At 42.9% G+C, this 19,754-nt stretch overlaps 1 protein-coding gene across 1 annotated transcript in view; it reads left to right on the top strand.

Annotated features, from left to right (window-relative positions):
- The window catches only part of LOC136617455 (cytochrome P450 2K6-like), a 61,568-nt gene that overhangs the window by 25,895 nt on the left and 15,919 nt on the right, over positions 1-19,754 (top strand). The window contains exons 5-7 of the mRNA XM_066594264.1: positions 1,343-1,492; positions 9,458-9,618; positions 12,284-12,460. Of these exons, the coding sequence (XP_066450361.1) occupies positions 1,343-1,492; positions 9,458-9,618; positions 12,284-12,460 (488 nt within the window). The remainder of the gene's footprint in view (positions 1-1,342; positions 1,493-9,457; positions 9,619-12,283; positions 12,461-19,754) is intronic.

The raw sequence follows: 19,754 nt of genomic DNA, 5'->3' as shown, positions 1-19,754 counted from the left end.
TACAAAACAAATTTGGTGTACCAGATTCAGAATCTTTCTCATATATAAAAATTCTCTCCTTTCTTAAACAGGCTGATATATACAATTTCTTCTTCCCGAAGGAAGTAGAAGACATATTTTTCAGATGCAAAAATTCTCATGCTTCCCAAATCAAAGTTTTCTATAGCACAATCACCCAACACGCTAATAGAGCAAAGAAGATACATCTACTAAACTGGGAACACACATTTTAAAAAAATACACCACTTCCGGTATGGTTGAAAGCCTTTGAATGGGCCAATAAAGCCACTCTTTCAGCCAACATTCTCCAAACCCATTATAAAGTGTTAACCAACTGGTATTATACACCCTCAAAAATGGCAAGGTTTTTCCCAAATTACTCTAATTTATGTTGGAGAAATTGCGGTCAAGTAGGTACCCTTTACCACTTGTTTTGGGAGTGCCCCCTGATTCATGGTTATTGGAGTGAGGTATTCAACACCATTCAAAATATAACTGGCATATGTTTAATGTTTTCGCCTCAACTGGCACTCCTTCTTACTGATGGCCAAGTTATCCCAAAAAAGAAAAGAGGGTGGATATGCCACTTTCTACTAACCACCAAAAATATTATAGCAAAAAAATGGAAGAGGATCTCCCCTCCCTCAATTGGAGATCTCCTAGATACAGTTTCAGACCACTATTCTTATGAAAAGATTTATGCAAAATCCAACAACCATGTATCTAAATTTAATAGCATTTGGAACAATTGGCAGAATTTTGAACAGAAAAATAAGTTCTGATATGTTTAAACTTGTTTTGTTGAACTCTTTCACATATTGCAAATCTCATAGAGCAATCAACTTGATTTAAAATATATATTGCTGCACCAATGTTAATTTTTGAAATGTTTTTCGACATATTACGAAAACTTTGTAACAATGTATTTGAAAGATACCTATATATGTAATGTTTGCATATGCTCTTATTTCCTTATAAAATCTAATAAAAAATATTTGGTAAAAAACACCTCTAGTTATAAATGGGTTAAAGGAGTGATAAAATAAAAAAATAAAGCAAAAAGAAGTAGTGCAATTTAGGTACGTGTCGAAATGAAAAAAAATGTTGGATTAGAAATGTATAATACTACTATAGGACACAGAAGCAATAGAGTCAAAGAGAGATAAGATTTAAAAATTACCACACAGCAAAGAACTCCAGTGGGATATTCTTCTAAAATGTCTAATGCTGAGAAGACTTTAGTTAGTTAATTATGGCAAAATCTTTCCATCTCTGACAATTTTTGACTATTAATACTGTAAGGAAAATGTTGGTCACCAATATTTTTGCTTCATACCCTCAGGAGTTATTTTTGCTCACGATGATAATTGGAAAGTGATGAGACGTTTCACTCTGTCGACACTCCGAGATTTTGGAATGGGGAAGGAAGGCATTGAAAATAAGATTACTGAAGAAAGTGATTTTCTGGTGCAGAAATTCAGATCTTATAAAGGTTGGTGAGCGGTTCTCTCATACTTTAGTGCATGCATTGCTTCTTGACTCGAAATGACAACTCGAGAACTACTGTCAGGGCTTGAACCCAGGAGCCCCTGTGGTCCAGGCAGTGGCTCTATCTGTTGAACTTTCTGTCAAGCCCCTCTGCTAACCCCTTCTCCCTGTCTCTTGCTCTTATCCAGTCCCTGTTTCTGTGATTGCTCCACCTTGTTTTCCTGAATGCACATCCTATATAACCTGGCCTGTTTCCTCCCATTCTTGTGTGATTATTGTGCTCCCAGACAGTAATTAAGCTCCACCATCTGCCTGCTCATCCATACTGCAAACCCATACTACATATGTACTAACCTCTGGCTTCCTTGACTATGTCACTTGCCTGCTCTTCTTGTACTGCAAACTGATACTACCCATGTACCAACCTCTGGCTACCACTGACTATGCTACCTGCCTGCTCCTCTGTACTGCAAACGTATACTACCCATGTACCGACCTCTGGCTTTCCATGACCACACTGTTACAGCAAGAGACTCCAACCCTGAACCAGTTTGTTACAACTACTTCTAGTTCACAGCTGTAGTCTCTTGTTAGAGGTAGCTATTATTATTGTTACCCTGGGTTACAATGGTCTCGCCAGGAGAGATGAATCTGAAGGTCCACCATCCTCTGTTCTACCTGTGCAATCTTGTTAGTAACCTATCAAATCAGTATATATACAAAGCCAAGATCTATCAGATGTTGCTCTAGTTGGATTCATACTCAAAACCACCTCTGAACAAGGTTGCTATGCTCTTCTTAAATGAGCTGACCAGAATGAAAAAGAATAAACTGCTTTCGCTTGAATGAGGCTAAGCTGAAATCCCATATACATCCCATGGAATAAAATGGCGGTGTTTCAGAAAGAAAAAAAAAGAAACAGGGTCAGAGACCTTTATGAGGATGTTCTATTACAGGCACCCAGTCTCACCCAGCTAAGGCAGTAACATACTACACATTAACGAAGGGAACAAACTCTAAAACAGTCTGTCTGTGTATGGTTATCTTTTCTTTCTGGAGAAGACATTGACTTTAGCTTATGTTTCTAGTCACAGCTACAAGGCTTGTTAAAAGGCCTGAAATTGACTGCAAGAGTTCTGCCTTCTAATAGGTGGCTCTGTAGAGGCATAGCTCCATCTTCCTATTTGTACAGCTGTCACTTATCACTATTACATTAGATCATAATAAAAGGTATTGCCCAGCTTTATACGATTGTCCAGCTTTCCACTACTGATGACCTATCCTTATGATAGGCCATCAATAGTAAATAAGCAGCTGTTGGCAGGGTAGATGTGCTGTTGTTGGTAGCTGCCATGTTACTGGAAACTTGCAGCTCCATACAGTACAGCACTGGCCCAGTGAACAACAATCGCCCAAATTCCCGTATAACAGACCCCGCTGGTCTATTATTGATGCCCTATCCTCATATGCTAAGCGCCATGATGCTAGGAGCTCAAGAACATGAGCCTGCAACAGTCATGTGATTTCTTGTGACATTTTCTGTTGCAACAGCGCTGGATTGAGGCATCCACAGTATCTCTCTGTTTATTATTTTACCTCTGAGGATACTATTGAAAAGGGGCTGTCCAGTAACTGGAAATTCCCTTTAATTTTGTAATTCCTAATAGGACCTGAAAAATGGTAAAGTATGATGGGAGTTGTCTGTTCGCAAATAAGAATGCTACTACCCATCACTCTACAGACCATACAGTGAATACAGCACTGATCAGAGGCAGCCATTGGCAGAATAAACAACGACACTGTGACTCACACCTGAGGTAATCTCTAATTAGCATTGCGGTTTTCTTCTCCATCCTATTTAGATCAACATGACAGCTTCTCTTGGACACAGCTTGTCTCTTCAGAGGGTGCCACACAGATGTCTTTGGCTCTTTGCTTTTTTATATCTTTAATATTAACCCAGCTTAGATAGGAGAGAAATGGCTATTAACCCTGCAGCTGGGCTGAGAGCCAGACAACTGTGTAACTCTTTCAGTGCTGGTAGAAACAGACACATAGATTCCATACACACAGGACACATTTCACTGTGGCAGTAACCATCTATATATCAACTATTCAAGCCCCTCACAGTTATAGACATTTTAAAATAATTATTTATTAAATATTGATTAAAATTGGGGCTACCACAGACAAACCAACAAAACACTAAAAAAAACACACAATCTCTCTTAGTACTAGATTATTAATATAGAAACAAACTACAGTACATAGAGATATCATCAGGCTTGCTTACTGGACCAAGTCCAAATGAGTGGACCTTAGTAGCAGAATCTAACTCACAGCTATCTGAAGCCTGCCTTGAAGATAATAAATTAAAGAATAGAATTGCCAGGACTACAGAAATTTGTATAGACCAGACTCCTTGTATGAGGTGATCATGTGAGATGATACACGTAGTGTTACCATGTGGCGGTTGCTGGTACTCCTGTGGCGGCGGTGTGCGGGGTCCCGTGGTCGGGGTGCGTCTCACTGGCTTGCTGTTCGGCTGCCGGTGGTGCGGGTGCCCGGCCGGCGTGGTGCGGGGAGCGCGCGGCACCATGCACACGCCCCTTTGAGTGCAGCTGCCATGCACGAGCTCCCTTTTATTATTTTCTGTTGGGAGTTGGTTGTCTCCCTCTCTACACCCCAGGCCGGAGGCTTTTGTTTAAAGGTTGGGCAGAGACTTGCAATCACTGCCAGTTATTGGTTTCACTCAGTGCGCTAGCTAGTCTGCCTCTGTTGGTCTCCTGCCTCTGTCATCTTTTCTGCTATACTTTGCCATTGTCCACCAGATTTTTCCATCTGCCTCTCTTCTGCTTAGTATTGTTCATGTTGGTTATTTACATCTGCCTTTTCTATCGGTGTTCTACCCTTTCCATCCTGGTACTTCAGCATCCCTTTTCCATCCCTAGTGAGAGTAGGGACCAACGCCCAGTTGCCCTCCTGGGGTTAGCCAGGAATGGAGGCAAACAGGCAGGGACAACGGTTGTGGGTGAGATCTAGGGCACCCGGGCTGGCGTATCAAGGGTAGTACACCATAACATAATAACTGGCCCTTAAAATTGCTCTCCACTGGAGGCCATGAGTACCCTCGCAAGTCAGTTGCAGGATTTAGTGGTCATGATCCAAGACCTGTCCAGTCGTATGGTGGCCCAGGAGCAGCGGGAGTTAGTGCATGTTTCTATCACCCCTTCTATTCCGGAGCCCAAGTGTCCTCTTCCTGAGGTATTTTCAGGGAGAGGAGCAAGTTTGTTTTTTTTTCAGCATGGATGTAGATTGTATTTTCGGATGCGGCCCCGCTCCTCCGGCTCAGAATCCCAGAAAGTTGGATTAATTATGTCCTTGCTTTGGGATTCCCCCCAGACATGGGCCTACTCCTTGCCTGAGTGATGGGCTTGCCTTAGGTCAGTTGATTTTTTTTTTCAGAAACTTGGAGGTATTTTTGATGAGCCGGACCATGCGGGGTTGGCAGTATCTCATCTCATGTCTCTATGGCAGGGGCAGCAGTGGGTAGAGGACTATTGCTCTAAATTTAGACTGTATGCAGGTGAAAACTCTTGGAACAATAGCGCCCTTAAAGATGTGTTCTTGTTGGGTCTTTCTGATGCTGTCAAGGATCTACTCATTTCTCATCCCTCTCTCATGACACTCAATGATCCAATGAAATTGGCGGTCAAAGCTGACAGGAGGCTAAGATCTAGAAAAGAGGAACATCAGGCCCATAAAGCTAGGGAATCCGGCAGGCACGCTTATCCTTCTCCCATGCCAACTTCTGGTGCCGAGCCTATGGGAGTGGAGCAGCTAAGTCCCGAGGAACGGCAACAGTTTCGGATGACTCATCACCTCTGCCTCTATTGTGGGAAAGCCGGACATCGTGTAGCGACCTGTCCTCAGAAGTGTCTACAACATCAGTCTGAAACGGAGGAAAACTTCAGATCCCAGGCGATCTTTGGTAGGATTGTCTAGGATCACAGGTATTCCCTAAGTTGTTGGTGCCTTGTCAGATTGGCTTCAGGAATTTCACTCGGTCCATACAAGTTTTTATTCATTCAGGTGCTGCCGCCAATTTGATTAGTTTAAGTTTTCTCAGACCTCTGATGACTGAATTCTCGGCGTTAAAAATTACCATATGCTTCACTAGAATTGATTCTACCCCTCTGTCTGCAGGGGTGGTACAATAGAGGACTCCCATGTTACTTGGTATGCCCTGGTTGACACTGCACAATCCCCGATTTGATTGGTCCACTCGGGAATTGACACATTGGGGTTTTTCCTGTCATAGTCACTTAGCTACTATATCCATATGTTCAGCAGATATCAAACTTATTCCTGAGTATTTGTTTGATTTTCATGATGTATTTTCCATGAAACTGTCTGAACTTTGCCTCCCCATAGGGAGTGGAACTGTGGTATTGATTTGATTTTCGACAGTCCCATCCCTAAGGGAGCCATTTTCAATTTGTCTGGGTATAAGCACAAAGCCCTTAAGTCCTATATCTCAGAGTCTCTGGCCAAACGACATATCAGGCCGTCCAGTTCCCCTGCCGGGGCAGGTCTCTTCTTTGTAGAGAAGAAGAATGGGACATTGAGGCCTTGTGTGGATTATCGGGCTTTAAATAAAATTACAGTGAAGAACCAGTGCTATCTGCCCCTGATTCCTGATTAAATTGAATCAGGTGGTAGGGGCCCACTGGTTTTCGAAATTGGACTTGAGGGGGGCTTACAATTTAATTTGCATCTGAAAGGGAGATGAGTGGAAGACCACATTCAACACCTCATTTTGATGTTTAGTCATGCTCTTTGGTCTTTGTAATGCCCCCGCTGTGTTCCAGGGATTTATGAACGCGGTCTTCCACGACTTCCTATTTTTGGTCATATATCTCAAAGACATTCTCGTGTAGTGCCCAGACTGGGACTCACATGTGCGGCACCTGAGGCTGGTTCTGGCCCGGTTGCGTGAGTACCAACTTTTTGTCAGGTTGGAGAAATGCATTTTTGGTACTAAACAAGTGTCTTTCCTTGGTTATGTGATTTCACCCACGGAGATTCAAATGGAATCTGATAAAGTGGCAGCAATCTCCCAATGGGTCAGACCAGATAACCTGAAAGCTCTCCAGCGGTTTTTAGGTTTCACAAATTTCTACATTGATTCATTAAGAATTATTCTGTTATTGCTCAACCCCTGACCGAACTTACCAAGAAGGGTGCTGACTTGGTAAGATGGTCACCTGAGGCCTTGGAGGCCTTTAATCCTCCCAAAAAGGCATTTTCAGCTGCCCCGGTGCTAGTACAGCCTGATGCGCGGTGACTGTTCTTCATTTAGGTTGAATCGTCTAAAGTGGGGGCGGGGGCTATATTGTCTTAGGAGGTCAGCGGGAGACCTGGGTATAGTCCATGTGCGTTCTTTTCTCGGAAGTCCAGTTCGGCAGAGCGTAACTGCGACATGGGTAATCGTGAGTTATTGGCGATTAAGTGGTCTCTAGAAGAGTGGCGTCACCATCTTGAGGAGGTAAGGCATCCCATTACCGTCTATACTGATTATAAAAACTTGGTATATCTCGCCAATGCTAAGAGACTCACAGCTGGTCAAGCCACGTGGGCGTTGTTTTTTTGCCAGGTTTAACCTCGTTGTTACATATATTCCAGGGGAGAAGAACGGGAAGGCAGCGACCCTCTCACGGAGTTTCGGTTCGTTGGAAAGTGAGACAGTGGCTCCCGAGAATATCTTGGCACCTGGGGTGGTGGTGGCAGCTGTAGAATCTGATCTCATTCCTCATCTACAAAATTGTCAGCAGGACACTCCCTTGGGGGTGCCGGAGGGCAGATGGTTTGTGCCAGAGATCTTGCATCTCAGAGTCATTGAAGAGTCCCACTCATCTGTTCTCGCAGGCCATCCGGGGGCTTAGGGGACTCTGGATCTTCGTACTAGACACTACTGGTGACCAGGCATGCCTCAGGAGACCTGCGTCTTTGCTAAGGGATGCTCTGTCCGCGCACGTGGTAAAAATCGGCATCAGCATCTGGAGGGGCCCCTAGGACCGTTACCGGTGTCTTTTTGTCCATGGTCGCATTCATCAGTAGATTGTATCACCGATCTACCTGAGTCTCAGAAGTTCACCACCATCCTATTGGTTGTAGACTGTTTCTCAAAGATGGCACAATTCGTGGCGTTAAAGAAGCTACCTTCTGCAATAGAATTTTCCAAGATTTATGTAAAAGAAATCATTTGTTTACATGGGGTTCCCGAGAACTTTGTATCTGATCACGGTGTTAAGTTTGTTGCGCAATTTTGGCGAGCCTTCTGTAGAAACCTGCGAACGTCACTTTCCTTCTCTTCAGCATTCCACCCGCAAACTAATGGTCAGACTGAGCGGAAGAACCAGGATTTAGTGCAATATTTACGGTTGTTTGCTAGTGAAAAGGCTCATCACGGGGGAGAATTCCTGCCATTGGCAGTTTGCACTGAACAACCGTACTTGTTCTTCCACTGGGGTATCTCCATTCTTTTGTGTATATGGTCAGCATCCTCACTTTTTTACAGCTATTTCTACTCCGTCGGCCTGTCCAGGGGGTATGGAAAGAGGTACAGAAGAAACTGGAAGCAACTGGAGCTCGTATGCAGTTGTGTAGTGGGAGTAGCCTGTCAGTATCTGAACCTTACAGGATGGGATAGAAGGTACATTTGTCTTCTAGAAATCTCAAATTGAAGGTTCTGTCTTTGAAACTGGCACCGCGTTACGTGGGTCCCTTTGTAATCACGCGTGTAGTAAATCTGCTTGTTTATGAACTTGATTTGCCAGCTGCATGGAGGGTTCATAGGGTTTTTCATAATTCATTATTGAAACCTTTTGTCCATCCAGGAACGCCAGCATCCCTTTTCAGTCCCTAGTGAGAGTAGGGGCCACCAACCAGTTGCCCGCCTGGAGATAGCCAGGAGCGGATGCAAGCAGGCAGGGACAGCGGTTATGGGTGAGATCTAGGGCACCCAGGCTGGCATATCAAGGGTAGTACACCGTAACATGTAGATTTGCCACTTATCAAATGTATTACTCCCTAATTGATGTAAGTTCAACTACTAAACAAAAAAGTCCTTGCTTGAAAGATATCAATTGATTTAATTTAAAAAAGATTCAAAGAAAGGTTCGATGCGTTTCTACGTTGAATGTTAACGTTTCATCAGGAACCTTTTAGTACGCATCAGTAAATATCAAGATGCCATCCAGGCCGGAGGTGCTACCTCCCTCTCTTATAACTGTGAAGGGCCATACACAAAGGGGGAGCAGAGCAATGCGTGCGTCTGCCAGGAATCACAAGATGTGAACAGACACGGGTGGCAGACCTAACAGCCATAATGACCTCCTACAGGGGTCTATAGCCATAGTGTCCCCTATAATAATAAATAGCCATACTGTCCCTCCATAGTGATAGTTATACTGTCCCCCTGTAGCATTGTATAGCCAAACTGTCCCCTTGTAGTATTATATAGCTATAATGACTTCTTGCAGCAATATATAGCCATACTGCCATATTACCAGACTGGGCCTGCTACCAACGCCCCCTGTCCAGTTGCCCTTGGGAAAGATGACCCTCTTGCCACTATTCTCCTGCTACACTCTTGGTGCATGGCATTTTAGTCCCAGTGGGCATCAGAGCCTGGGTGTGACTGTACATCTGTACACCCTGCTGTAGCTATGTCCTTTCCTCTACTGTTGACTAAATTGAAGTGTCAGGAGTGCTAGCGAAAAGGCCATAGCACTTTTCTAAAGACAAAGCCTGTTCAGCTCTAATCAGATACTACAATGGTTGGCCATTGGCTAGGAATATAATGGGCACAAACGTTATACACTAGAAAACGTTGTATTTTAGATGTTGAGAAAATTCACACACTTCAGATGATGCAATTAATATATTTTGACCCTTGTATTTGCAGGCAAGCCCTTTGATAACCACATGACAATAAATGCTGCTGTAGCCAACATAATAGTCTCCATCTTATTGAGTCATCGATTTGCTTATGAAGATCCCACACTTCTGAAGCTGCTAAAGATTGTTAATGAAAATGTCAAATTAATTGGAAGCCCAGCGGCTGTGGTGAGCAGCTCAACTCCATGTTATGTCTAAATAAACTGGAAATGCCGTAATATTAATGGATGATCCATAGAACAGGACTTCAAATATGATTTGTCGGGGTCTTAGACTCTTCAACAATCTGCAGAAAGAATGCTGCCACCAAAGTTATGCCCGCCCCTTAACCCAGGGGAGGATGGCTCTAAATAGCAGCTTGCCTCATGCTGCAACAACCTGGATTGTAGATCACTCTGATCTTGGCCTTTTAACTCTTTAGATGTCGTAGTACACTGCAGCATCTACAGTAAGACATAAAACAAAGTGAAAGGTCTCTCCTTATTGTCATATTCCTTAAACTCTGTGATCCCAGGGGCTGACAGTTATGGCAGGCAGAGGAATAAGAGAGATCCCTATAACTGCCACATTAAACCATTACTTAGGAATTGCCTTATGAGTGCCTCCTCTCATCTGCCATTCTGCTGGTCACTGTTGCCAGCATCCTTTGCCTTCCCATCTGCTGTACAGCCAGCACCATTTCATTTCTTCTGCTCCTGACCCGGACCTGTAGCGCACACTTGCAAGCATAAAACCTACGTCTGAAAGGCCCAGTGGACACACCTAGATTTCCTGTTCCAACTACATGTCACAGCCCAACACAATGAGCCAGCACAGCAAGAAGCTGCAGAGCAGATAGCTATGTACAGGAGTTACACAGACTCTACAACAGCAAAGCAATAGGATATTTTTAATGAAGACTAAATAAACAGTCATTTATTCAGAAAGCAAATGAACACTAAAACAAAATTCTTATTCACTGAATTGATTCCTAAAACATAACTTTTATTTTGATATTAAAACTATAAGGCTTCAAGGACAAACAAACATAGAAATGGGACGAATGGGTAGAGGAAGGAATTTCCACCACCCCTTATCTGGCTAATGCGGTTCTGAAGACCTAAAGACTGCATAGCCAGAGATGAACACTCAAATTGTGTATAGGTAGGACATAAAATGAGTCCCTATTAGGGCGCCCACCCACTGGCGATTTTTTTTCCTTTGCGTTTTGCGTTTTTTCTCAAGAGCAATTAGTTTTGAATGTACTCCTGTCCACTGGCGTTTTTTTTTTCAGTCCGTTGCAATTTTTAACATAGGAACTGTCAGTTGCATATGTGTCCTTATTTTTCTCTTAATGCACCCATGAATGTCAATGTAAATTAACGCAAAAAGCCACGAAAATGCCGCGGAAAACGCGCCGAAAACGCTGCGGTTTTCACGCACGAAAATCGCAAACACCAGTTGGTGGGCGCCCTTATGTGGAAAAGGTGGCCAAGACCCACACTGGGTTGAAAGGCGTCCTTTGCTCTGTTTGTTGGCACTAAGCATTAATAAAGCATGTTCTTTTTTCATAAGAAGCCGACTTCAACCTTTATTTTTTCCTAATCATTAGTGCCTGATAGAGCTATACATAAATGCATCCAAGAACTCTAACGTGTATGGGTACACTCATTCAAACCATCATATCCCAAAATAATGTAGATCCTGCCTATGATGATTGTCACCACGATACATTTATGCAGTCCACCTGATAAATTTGATGATCAGACAGCTTAGAATTGTGGTGTTAGCACTGATTTTGGAACACCCCTACAAAGGATATCAAGTATATAGGGATAAAGTCACAGTCTGTAGTGCCCGATTATAATGTGCATCAAAATCCTGACGTGGACATTTTTTATCCCAGAATTCACACAACTAATCCTGGAGAGTATGACGTTCAAGCGCTGAATTTAAAGTAAGGTACAATGAACAATTTTTTTCTATTGATGTCCCCCATGACATCATATAAGACCTCTGGGGGTCATGTGAACCTCCGGCTCCCGTAGTGAAAGTTACACTTCTACTTTCACTTTTGGAGTACACATTTTCGGGAAGGAAAAGGCAAGAAGGGTTAAAAACCCCTCCTGCCTACTCCTCCGGATTATCAGCTGTTACTAACAGCTGACAACCCATCCTGTCTCTGATTGATTGCAGAGCCAGGAAGCTTAAAACCCTGCCATAATTTTACATACGGCTGGGCTTTGAGCCCAGGACCAGGTGCCGTATATTTACGGTGCCTGGTTCTTAATGGGTTAATTAGGATCATCAGGTAAAACAAAGACTTGACAGTCTATATATATATGTAGTATCCTAGTTTTCTCAGATGAAACTATTTTATGATGAAGATCATACAGAGTGCCTTAATAAATACTTCTCCTAGAATTCAGTCTCTCTCAGCTCGGTCCTATCCTAAACTGGTGTAAGGGCTAGCTTAAAGAATAGATATCTCTCTAAAAATCTGTGACTAGTCTAACATTTCAAAGCTCATTTATCCCTGACCCTTTTAGAATGAAAATAATAAATGAGGACCCAGCAGAGCCTCCAGCCTTGATGGTAGGCTGAAGACTAAATCAAAATTCAGCGCAAATGTGTCCATCACTTTTATAGGGCCTTCCCATGACTTAGAATTGCTTCACCGCCAAATACTGCCTATAACACTGATGTGGGCAGTGATTGGCTGCAGCAGTCACATGTCCTTGTCAGTAGCAACCAGGAAGGTCAGAGTGGTTGTGAAGTTATTTTAAGTCATCAGAAAAACCCCTTTAAGCTTTTAATTTCTTTTACACCCATTAATGTATTTTTCTCTCTGCAGCTGTATAATGCATTTCCATCCGTGATCAATTGGTGTTCTAGAGTCAAACACACAGTGGGCAGAAATGTAGATGAAATGCATGAGTTTGTTCGCAAGACCTTCACTAACCAGAGGAAAGAACTGGATGCAAATGACCAGAGGAATCTTATTGACTCATTTCTGGTGAAGCAACAAGAGGTACTGAAACACTAATAAAGCTGTAGTAGAGCTGAGTTCTCAATTTAGGACAACTCTCAGTGCTGACATGGGTTGGAGGGCAGTGGGGGATGCATTTAGGGCCACCCAGCCCCGACTCCTATAAGTCCAGCCACCAGTATTGCTTAAGAAACAGTCTTTGGACATGGGCAGCGTTTCCATCTCTCGCACTGCATTACATCACTCCTTACCCCTGCTGCAGCGTTCAATGTACTCTGTACTCTACCTTAGCAGGAGAGAGGAGTCATGTCATTCTGTGTGTGCATCACAGGAGAGATGTCTGTGTGTCTGTCCAAGTAAGACAGTTATCTTTGCTGGCAGCCAGACGTTTGGGGCAACATAGGTGAGTCCACTTGTGAATAGAAGCCACAAAGGGTCCTATTATTAATTAGAGCAACAAAGGGTGGCGGCTATTACTAAATAGGGCCTGAAAGGAGATCTTATTATTTTGAGAAGGCCACAGCAGGGGTAATTACTAATTGGGCCTAGAGTGGGGTCTTTTTACTAAATGGGATCACAGCAGGGGATTTATTACTAAAAGAGCCCACAACAGGGGTCATATTACTAATTGAGACTACTTTAGGGGTTTTGGTGCTGTATTTATGTAATGATCTTAGTTTTAGGGGTGTGTTCATGTTATGAATTTGGTTTTGTATGCATGTTAAATAGATAAACAAGTTAAGGATGGAAGAACATGGCGTGGCTCTGGCGCAACTCACATTGGAAGGCATTCAGGCATCCAGTCTGTGCACTCTCCAATGTCCTGAACACCACACAGTGACATGCTATGTTCGTCTAAAATCGGACAAGCATAGGACGTGGTGTGATTTTTTTTAGTTGGAGTATTCATTCAAGTAAAAAAAAAAAAAACAGTGTTCACACACCCATTGAAATAAATGAGTTCTGTCTCTGTACAATTTTTGGATACTGATCTTTTGGTTTAAAAATTGGATGAAAAAAGTGTGTCTACATGTAGCCTTAGGGTGTATTCACACATCACTGATTTGCTCAGGATTGTATTGCAGATTTCACCCCTTCAAGTGCATCGAAATTGAAAGGGTGGAATCATTGGCAGGTCTGCAAATGTGCAGCAGATCAGCAACATGTAAATGCACCCTTTGGTATATTCACAATATCCAATTCTGCCTCTTAAGGCTTAAACACATGGGCGTATTTTAGTTCCATTATGCGACCAGCCAATTCATAAATCCCGTCTCCACAATGCGATGGCTGAGCAGCACTCGAGAACCAATCACAGACATTGCTTCTTGGAGGCATGATTTGTGAATCTATTAACCAGGAAGTAGTGTTGTATGAGCCGCTAGCACTGAAGAACAGTGTGGACCTCTAGAGAGTGGCATGAGGGACCTGGACCAAGCCTGCTAGGTAAGTAAAATAAGACATTCCACGAAAATAAGACCAAGTGTCTCTTTTGGGGCAAAAATTTATATAAGACTGGGTGTTATTTTCGGGGAAACACAGCATGAATGAGAAAGATAGGGCAGGACCTATCTGCTTGCTTTCTTTCCAAACTGGAGCACAGTAGTGCAGAGAATGAATAGTCTGAAAAAACAAACAAACTCTGGTTGATGCACTAACATGCTGCCTAGCAGAGAGTGTATTAGCACATGCGACCATATGTTTTTACCCTAAAACTGCTGGGAAAATCCATATCTATTCTAACACAAGTATTGTTGTGGATCTACACACGCTTTTAGCCCTGTCAGTAGGCAAACTATACATGCGGATTCATGTGAAGAAGTGACAAGTTAGTCTTGAAATGAAAATGGAATGTTAGAAATCTTTGTAAATATCCCCTTTGGTATGACATTTGAAATGCAGCTCTGGGGGCCTCCCATTTCTCTTGATCATCTTCGAGATGTTTTTACAATTTAATTGGAGTCATCTGTGGTGAATTTAGTTGATTGAATTAAAATTTTCATCAAAATTAGGAAAATTGCCCCTATACTTTCTGACATCCAAGATAAATAAAAAGATCCTTTCAAAATGGTACCAACACACAGAAAACATATGGTAAATATTATTTATTTGCTATTTTGCGTGATATTATATATCAGTCTTACAAACAAAAAATTCAAAGTTTGAAAATTTAGGATTTTTTAAATAAATAATTGCAAAACTAATTGACCAAAATTCACCACTAACATAAAGTACAATTTGTCATGTAAAAATAATCTCATAATGACTGGCATAAGTAAAAGCATTCCAGAGGTATTACCACTTAGGACTTAAACACATGGGCATATTTTTGTCCCGTTTCGCAGCCGTGAATTCAATGGTTTTGTTTTAACTATCGGGATCTTGTATTTTTTTTTTTTTTAAAAACTCGCTCGCAATAGCGCAGAGTTTGAATAGTCAAATTTTTTATTTTTTTTTACTTGGTTCATGCGCTAGTACGTTTCATAGTGGCAAGCATATCAGCACATGTGCCCGTCTGTTTAACCCCTAAATTGATACATTTGAGATTTGAAAAATGTGTCCTTGGAGGAAGGCCAAAAAACTGATTGCAGGGTCAAGGAGTTAAGTACAAGAAGTTTTCCTGTTCGTATGGGCCAATATTCTTGCAGAAGGATGTTAACACCTAGTGGAATCCATACCATGATGAATTGCTGTGGGTCTGAAGGCCAAACCTGGCCCATCTGGGTTTCTAATAAGGTGCCTTTTCAGTGTATACTTTCACAGTAGTCCACATTCAATAAAATTAAATAGTCAATTATGAATTTGTTTATAAAACTACGGCACAACACTAAGCCATTCTCAGTAGATGTCATCATGTATTAAAGGTGTAAATACAGCAGGATTGGGTGATTAAGTGAGAGAAAAGAAAAAGCGTGTGAGCGGTTGCACATGGGCGGCAGAGTGTGAGCGGTGGCACATAGGCAGCAGAGTGTGAGCGGTTGCGCAAAGGCGGCAGAGTGTGAGCGGTTGCGCAAAGGCTGCAGAGTGTGAGCAGTTGCGCATAGGCGGCAGAGTGTGAGCGGCTGTGCATAGGCGGCAGAGTGTGAGCGGTTGTGCAAGTCTATCTTCACAACTTCCACAAGAAAATTGTAGATCCCCATTAGGATGAGCTCCATGCCTGGCAATGTCATCCAGTGTGCTACTTGTGCAATGTATACATTCCTTGATCAGCCGATCTAGGGTGCCTACTGTTGTGCAAGATGCGTGCTCGTCGCACATTTAGAAGCCCAAATCCTGGATCTCAATGAGCAACAGTCAACACTGAGAGCCATTGATAACATGGAAATGAGTTTGCTGCTCGCTGAGCAGGCACTCGCTGGGGTAGAGGCGGGGGCGGACGGTAGTACAGAAGAGCAGGGGAAGCAGGTAGCCAGCTGGGTGACAGATAGAAGGAGGGGTAGAGGGAAGAGAACTAGGAAGGCTAGTCCTGAACTGGCACAACCCAACAAGTCTGCAACGTTGGCAGATGAGGGGGATGCCATTACAGAGCCAGCACCGCTGCAGCATGACATGCCCTCTTAAATCCAGGGAGATGACTGCTCCAGTGAGACAGGGATGGGGAGCGCAGGGCAGGCTAGACAGGTCCTAGTGGTGGGGGACTCAATTATAAGGGGGACAAATATGGAAATCTGCCATAAAGACCGGGATCGTCGGACAGTGTGTTGTCTTCCTGGCGCTCGAGTTCGACACATCGCGGATCAGATTGACAGAATACTGGGAGGGGCTGGAGAGGATCCAGCGGTCATGGTGCATGTTGGCACCAATGAACAAATTAGAGGTGAATGGAGGGCCCTCAAAAATGATTTCAGGGACTTAGGGTCCAAGCTTAGGGCGAGGACCTCCAGGGTAGTTTTCTTGGAAATACTACCTGCACCTAAGGCCACAGTAGAAAGGCAGCAGGATATTAGGGAGGTAAACAAGTGGCTCCGGAGTTGGTGTAAGAAGGAGGGATTTGGGTTCCTGGAGTACTGGGCTGACTTTGCTGTTGGCTACAGGCTCTACCGTAGGGACGGGCTGCATCCTAATGGGGAGGGTGCAGCTGTGCTGGGAGAAGATGGCTGGAAGGCTGGAGGAGTGTTTAAACTAGGAATGGGGGGGAGGGCAAAAAGAGAAATAGGGGGGTAGTCAGCATAGCTAGCGACCTGAGTCTAAGCAATGGGAATGGGGGTCGAGCAGGGGGTGGGGTTAGTACAGTTAGAACTGGCAGATCAGCCAATAGTAGCATTAGCAGCAAAACGAATTTAAAGAACAAAAAAAACTGTATAAATTGTATGACCACGAATGCAAGAAGTCTGATCGGCAAAGTGGGTGAGCTTGAAGCGAGAATGACTGATGAAAACTATGATATAGTCGGAATAATGGAAACACGGCTTGATGAAATGTGCAATTGGGCAGTGAATTTACAGGGTTACAACCTCTTCAGAAGAGACCGTGGAAACCAGAAAGGGGGAGGGGTATGTCTGTATCTTAAATCCTACTTAATGCCAAGGCTACTGTATGGGAGAATATAGGGGCAGGAGATGAACATGTGGAATCTCTGTGGGTAGAAATACAGGGAGAAAAAAAATAACGAAATCTTGATAGGGGTTTTCTATAGATCACCAAAAGCAACAGAAGAAACTGAAACCTTACTACTAACGCAGATAGAAGAGGTGTCAAACCGCAAAGAATTAATTATCATGGGAGACTTTAATTATCCGGATATAATATGGGAAAACGAAACCTGCAAATCTCAAAGGGGTAATAAGTTCTTGAGAACAATTAACTACCTTACCCAACTTGTGCAGGAGCCAACGAGAGGGAGGGGCATTCTGGACCTAGTACTTACTAACAAACCGGACGGAATAAAGGGGGTACAGATTGAGGGGCACTTGGGGAACAGTGACCACAATATAATCAACTTCTAGCTGTCATTCCATAAGAAGCCTTATCAGGGAACAACAAATAAACTAAACTTTAGTAAAGCAAAATTTGATCAGCTTAGAACTACTATCGGTAACATTAATTGGGACAACATCCTCAAAAATATCAGTACAGAGGACAAATGGGAGAAGTTTAAAAGGATCCTAATCACCTCATGTGAGCAGTTCATTCCCTTCAAAAATAAAAGAACTTCAAGTAAGAGGAAACTATTGTGGCTCGACAAGACGGTAAGAGAGGCAATAAATGAAAAAAAGAAAGCGTTCAAACTACTAAAGCAAGAAGGCAGCGAAGAAGCGCTAAAATCGTACAGGGAAAAAAACAAAATATGCAAAGATAAGATCAAAATTGCTAAGGAGAAGGCAGAAAGACTGATTGCCAAAGAAAGCAAAAACAACCCGAAACTATTTTTCAACTAGATTAACAGCAAAAGGATTTGCACTGAGAGCACTGGCCCTTTAACAAATAATGCAGGAGAAATCATTGAAGATGATGGAGGGAAGGCAAACCTAATAAGTAGTTTTTTTTCAAGCGTATTCACAAACGAAAAGGAAATGCCACACTAGATGCAGGGGAATAAAATGATCCCCGCACAAAATATCTCATACCTAACGCAGAAGGAGGTGCTGAACCGGTTAAAGAAGTCAGGCCCAGATGGAATACACCCAAGGATACTAAAGGAACTAAGCGATGTGATAGCTAGGCCGCTATATCTAATATTTGTGGATACTATCATGACCGGGGTTGCACCATTGGATTGGTGCCAACGTGGTTCCAATTTACAAAAAAGGGTTAAAAAGTGAGCCTGCTAACTACAGGCCGGTAAGTCTCACTTCAGTAACTGGAAAAATATTCGAGGGGTTTCTGAGAGACGCCATAGTAGAATACCTCAAGGAGAACAATGGAATAACTCCTCACCAGCATGGGCTAATGAAGGGTCGATCATGTCAGACCAATCTGATCAACTTTTGCAATGAAGTAAGCTCTAGGCTGGACCTGGGAGAGTCTATTGATCTTGTATATCTGGACCTCTCTAAAGCATTTGACACCGGGCCGCATAATAGGCTGATATATAAAATGAGACAGCTCAGTCTGGGGGAAAACGTGTGTATATGGATAAAGAACTGGCCCAAAGATAGAAAGCAGAGGGTGGTAATAAATGGTTCATACTCAGACTGGGCCCCCATTGCTAGCGGGGTGCCACAGGGTTCAGTATCAGGCCCCATTCTGTTCAATATATATTTATCAACGACCGGATAGAGGGGCTGCACAGGAAAATATCAATATTTGCAGATGACACAAAATTATACAATATAATCAATGCAACGGAGGACAATGTACAGCTACAAACGGACCTAGATAAGCTGGGGGCTTGGGCAGAAAAATGGCAAATGAAGTTCAATGCTGAAAAATGTAAGGTTATACACATGGGCAGGAGAAACGGATGTCACTAATATACACTAAATGGGGTACTGTTAGGGAAAAGTGATAAGAAAAAAGACCTGGGGGTACTAGTTGATTGTAGACGAAACTGGAGTAACCAATGCCAGTCAGCTGCTGCAAAAGCTAATAAAGTCTTGGGGTGCATTAAAAGAGGTATAGGGGCAAGGGACGTGAACACTATCCTCCCACTATATAAGGCACTTATCAGACCTCACATGGAATACTGCGCACAGTTCTGGTCACCGGTGCTCAGGAAAGATGTTACAGTGCTGGAGGGGGTTCAAAGAAGGGCAACTAAACTAATACATGGAATAAAGAAACTGGAATACCCAGAGAGGCTATCCAAATTGGGATTATTTACCCTGGAAAAAAGACGACTAAGGGGTGATCAAAAAACTATGTATAAATATATTAGGGGGGTATACAAGGATCTCTCCCATGATCTGTTTATACCCAGAACTGCGACAGTAATGAGAGGGCATCCGCTACATCTAGAAGAAAGCAGGTTTCATCGCCAACACAGAAAAGGGTTATTTACTGTAAGAGCAGTGAGACTGTGGAACTCTCTGCCTGAGGATGTGGTGATGGCAAAATCCATAGAGGAGTTTAAAATGGGACTTGATGTCTTTCTAGAGGGGAAGGATATTACAGGATATAAATATTAGGTTAATTGTTAATCCGGGTATACAGGCAGGTAGGAACTATTAGGGATTAGTCTGATTGCCATTAGGGAGTCCGGAAGGAATTTTTCCCCAAAAGGGGCTAATTAGCTCCTGCCTCTTGGTTTTTTTTGCCTTCCTCTGGATCAACAACATAAAAGGATAAACAGGCTGGACTAGATGGGCATTGTCTTCATTCGGCCTTACATACTATGTTACTATTATGCTATAATAAGATTTCTACATTGGCTAATTACTTAAGGACATTCAATCTC

Source organism: Eleutherodactylus coqui, chromosome 1 (assembly GCF_035609145.1).
Source record: "Eleutherodactylus coqui strain aEleCoq1 chromosome 1, aEleCoq1.hap1, whole genome shotgun sequence".
Lineage (NCBI taxonomy): Eukaryota > Metazoa > Chordata > Amphibia > Anura > Eleutherodactylidae > Eleutherodactylus > Eleutherodactylus coqui.
This window is presented reverse-complemented; position numbering and strand designations above follow the sequence as displayed.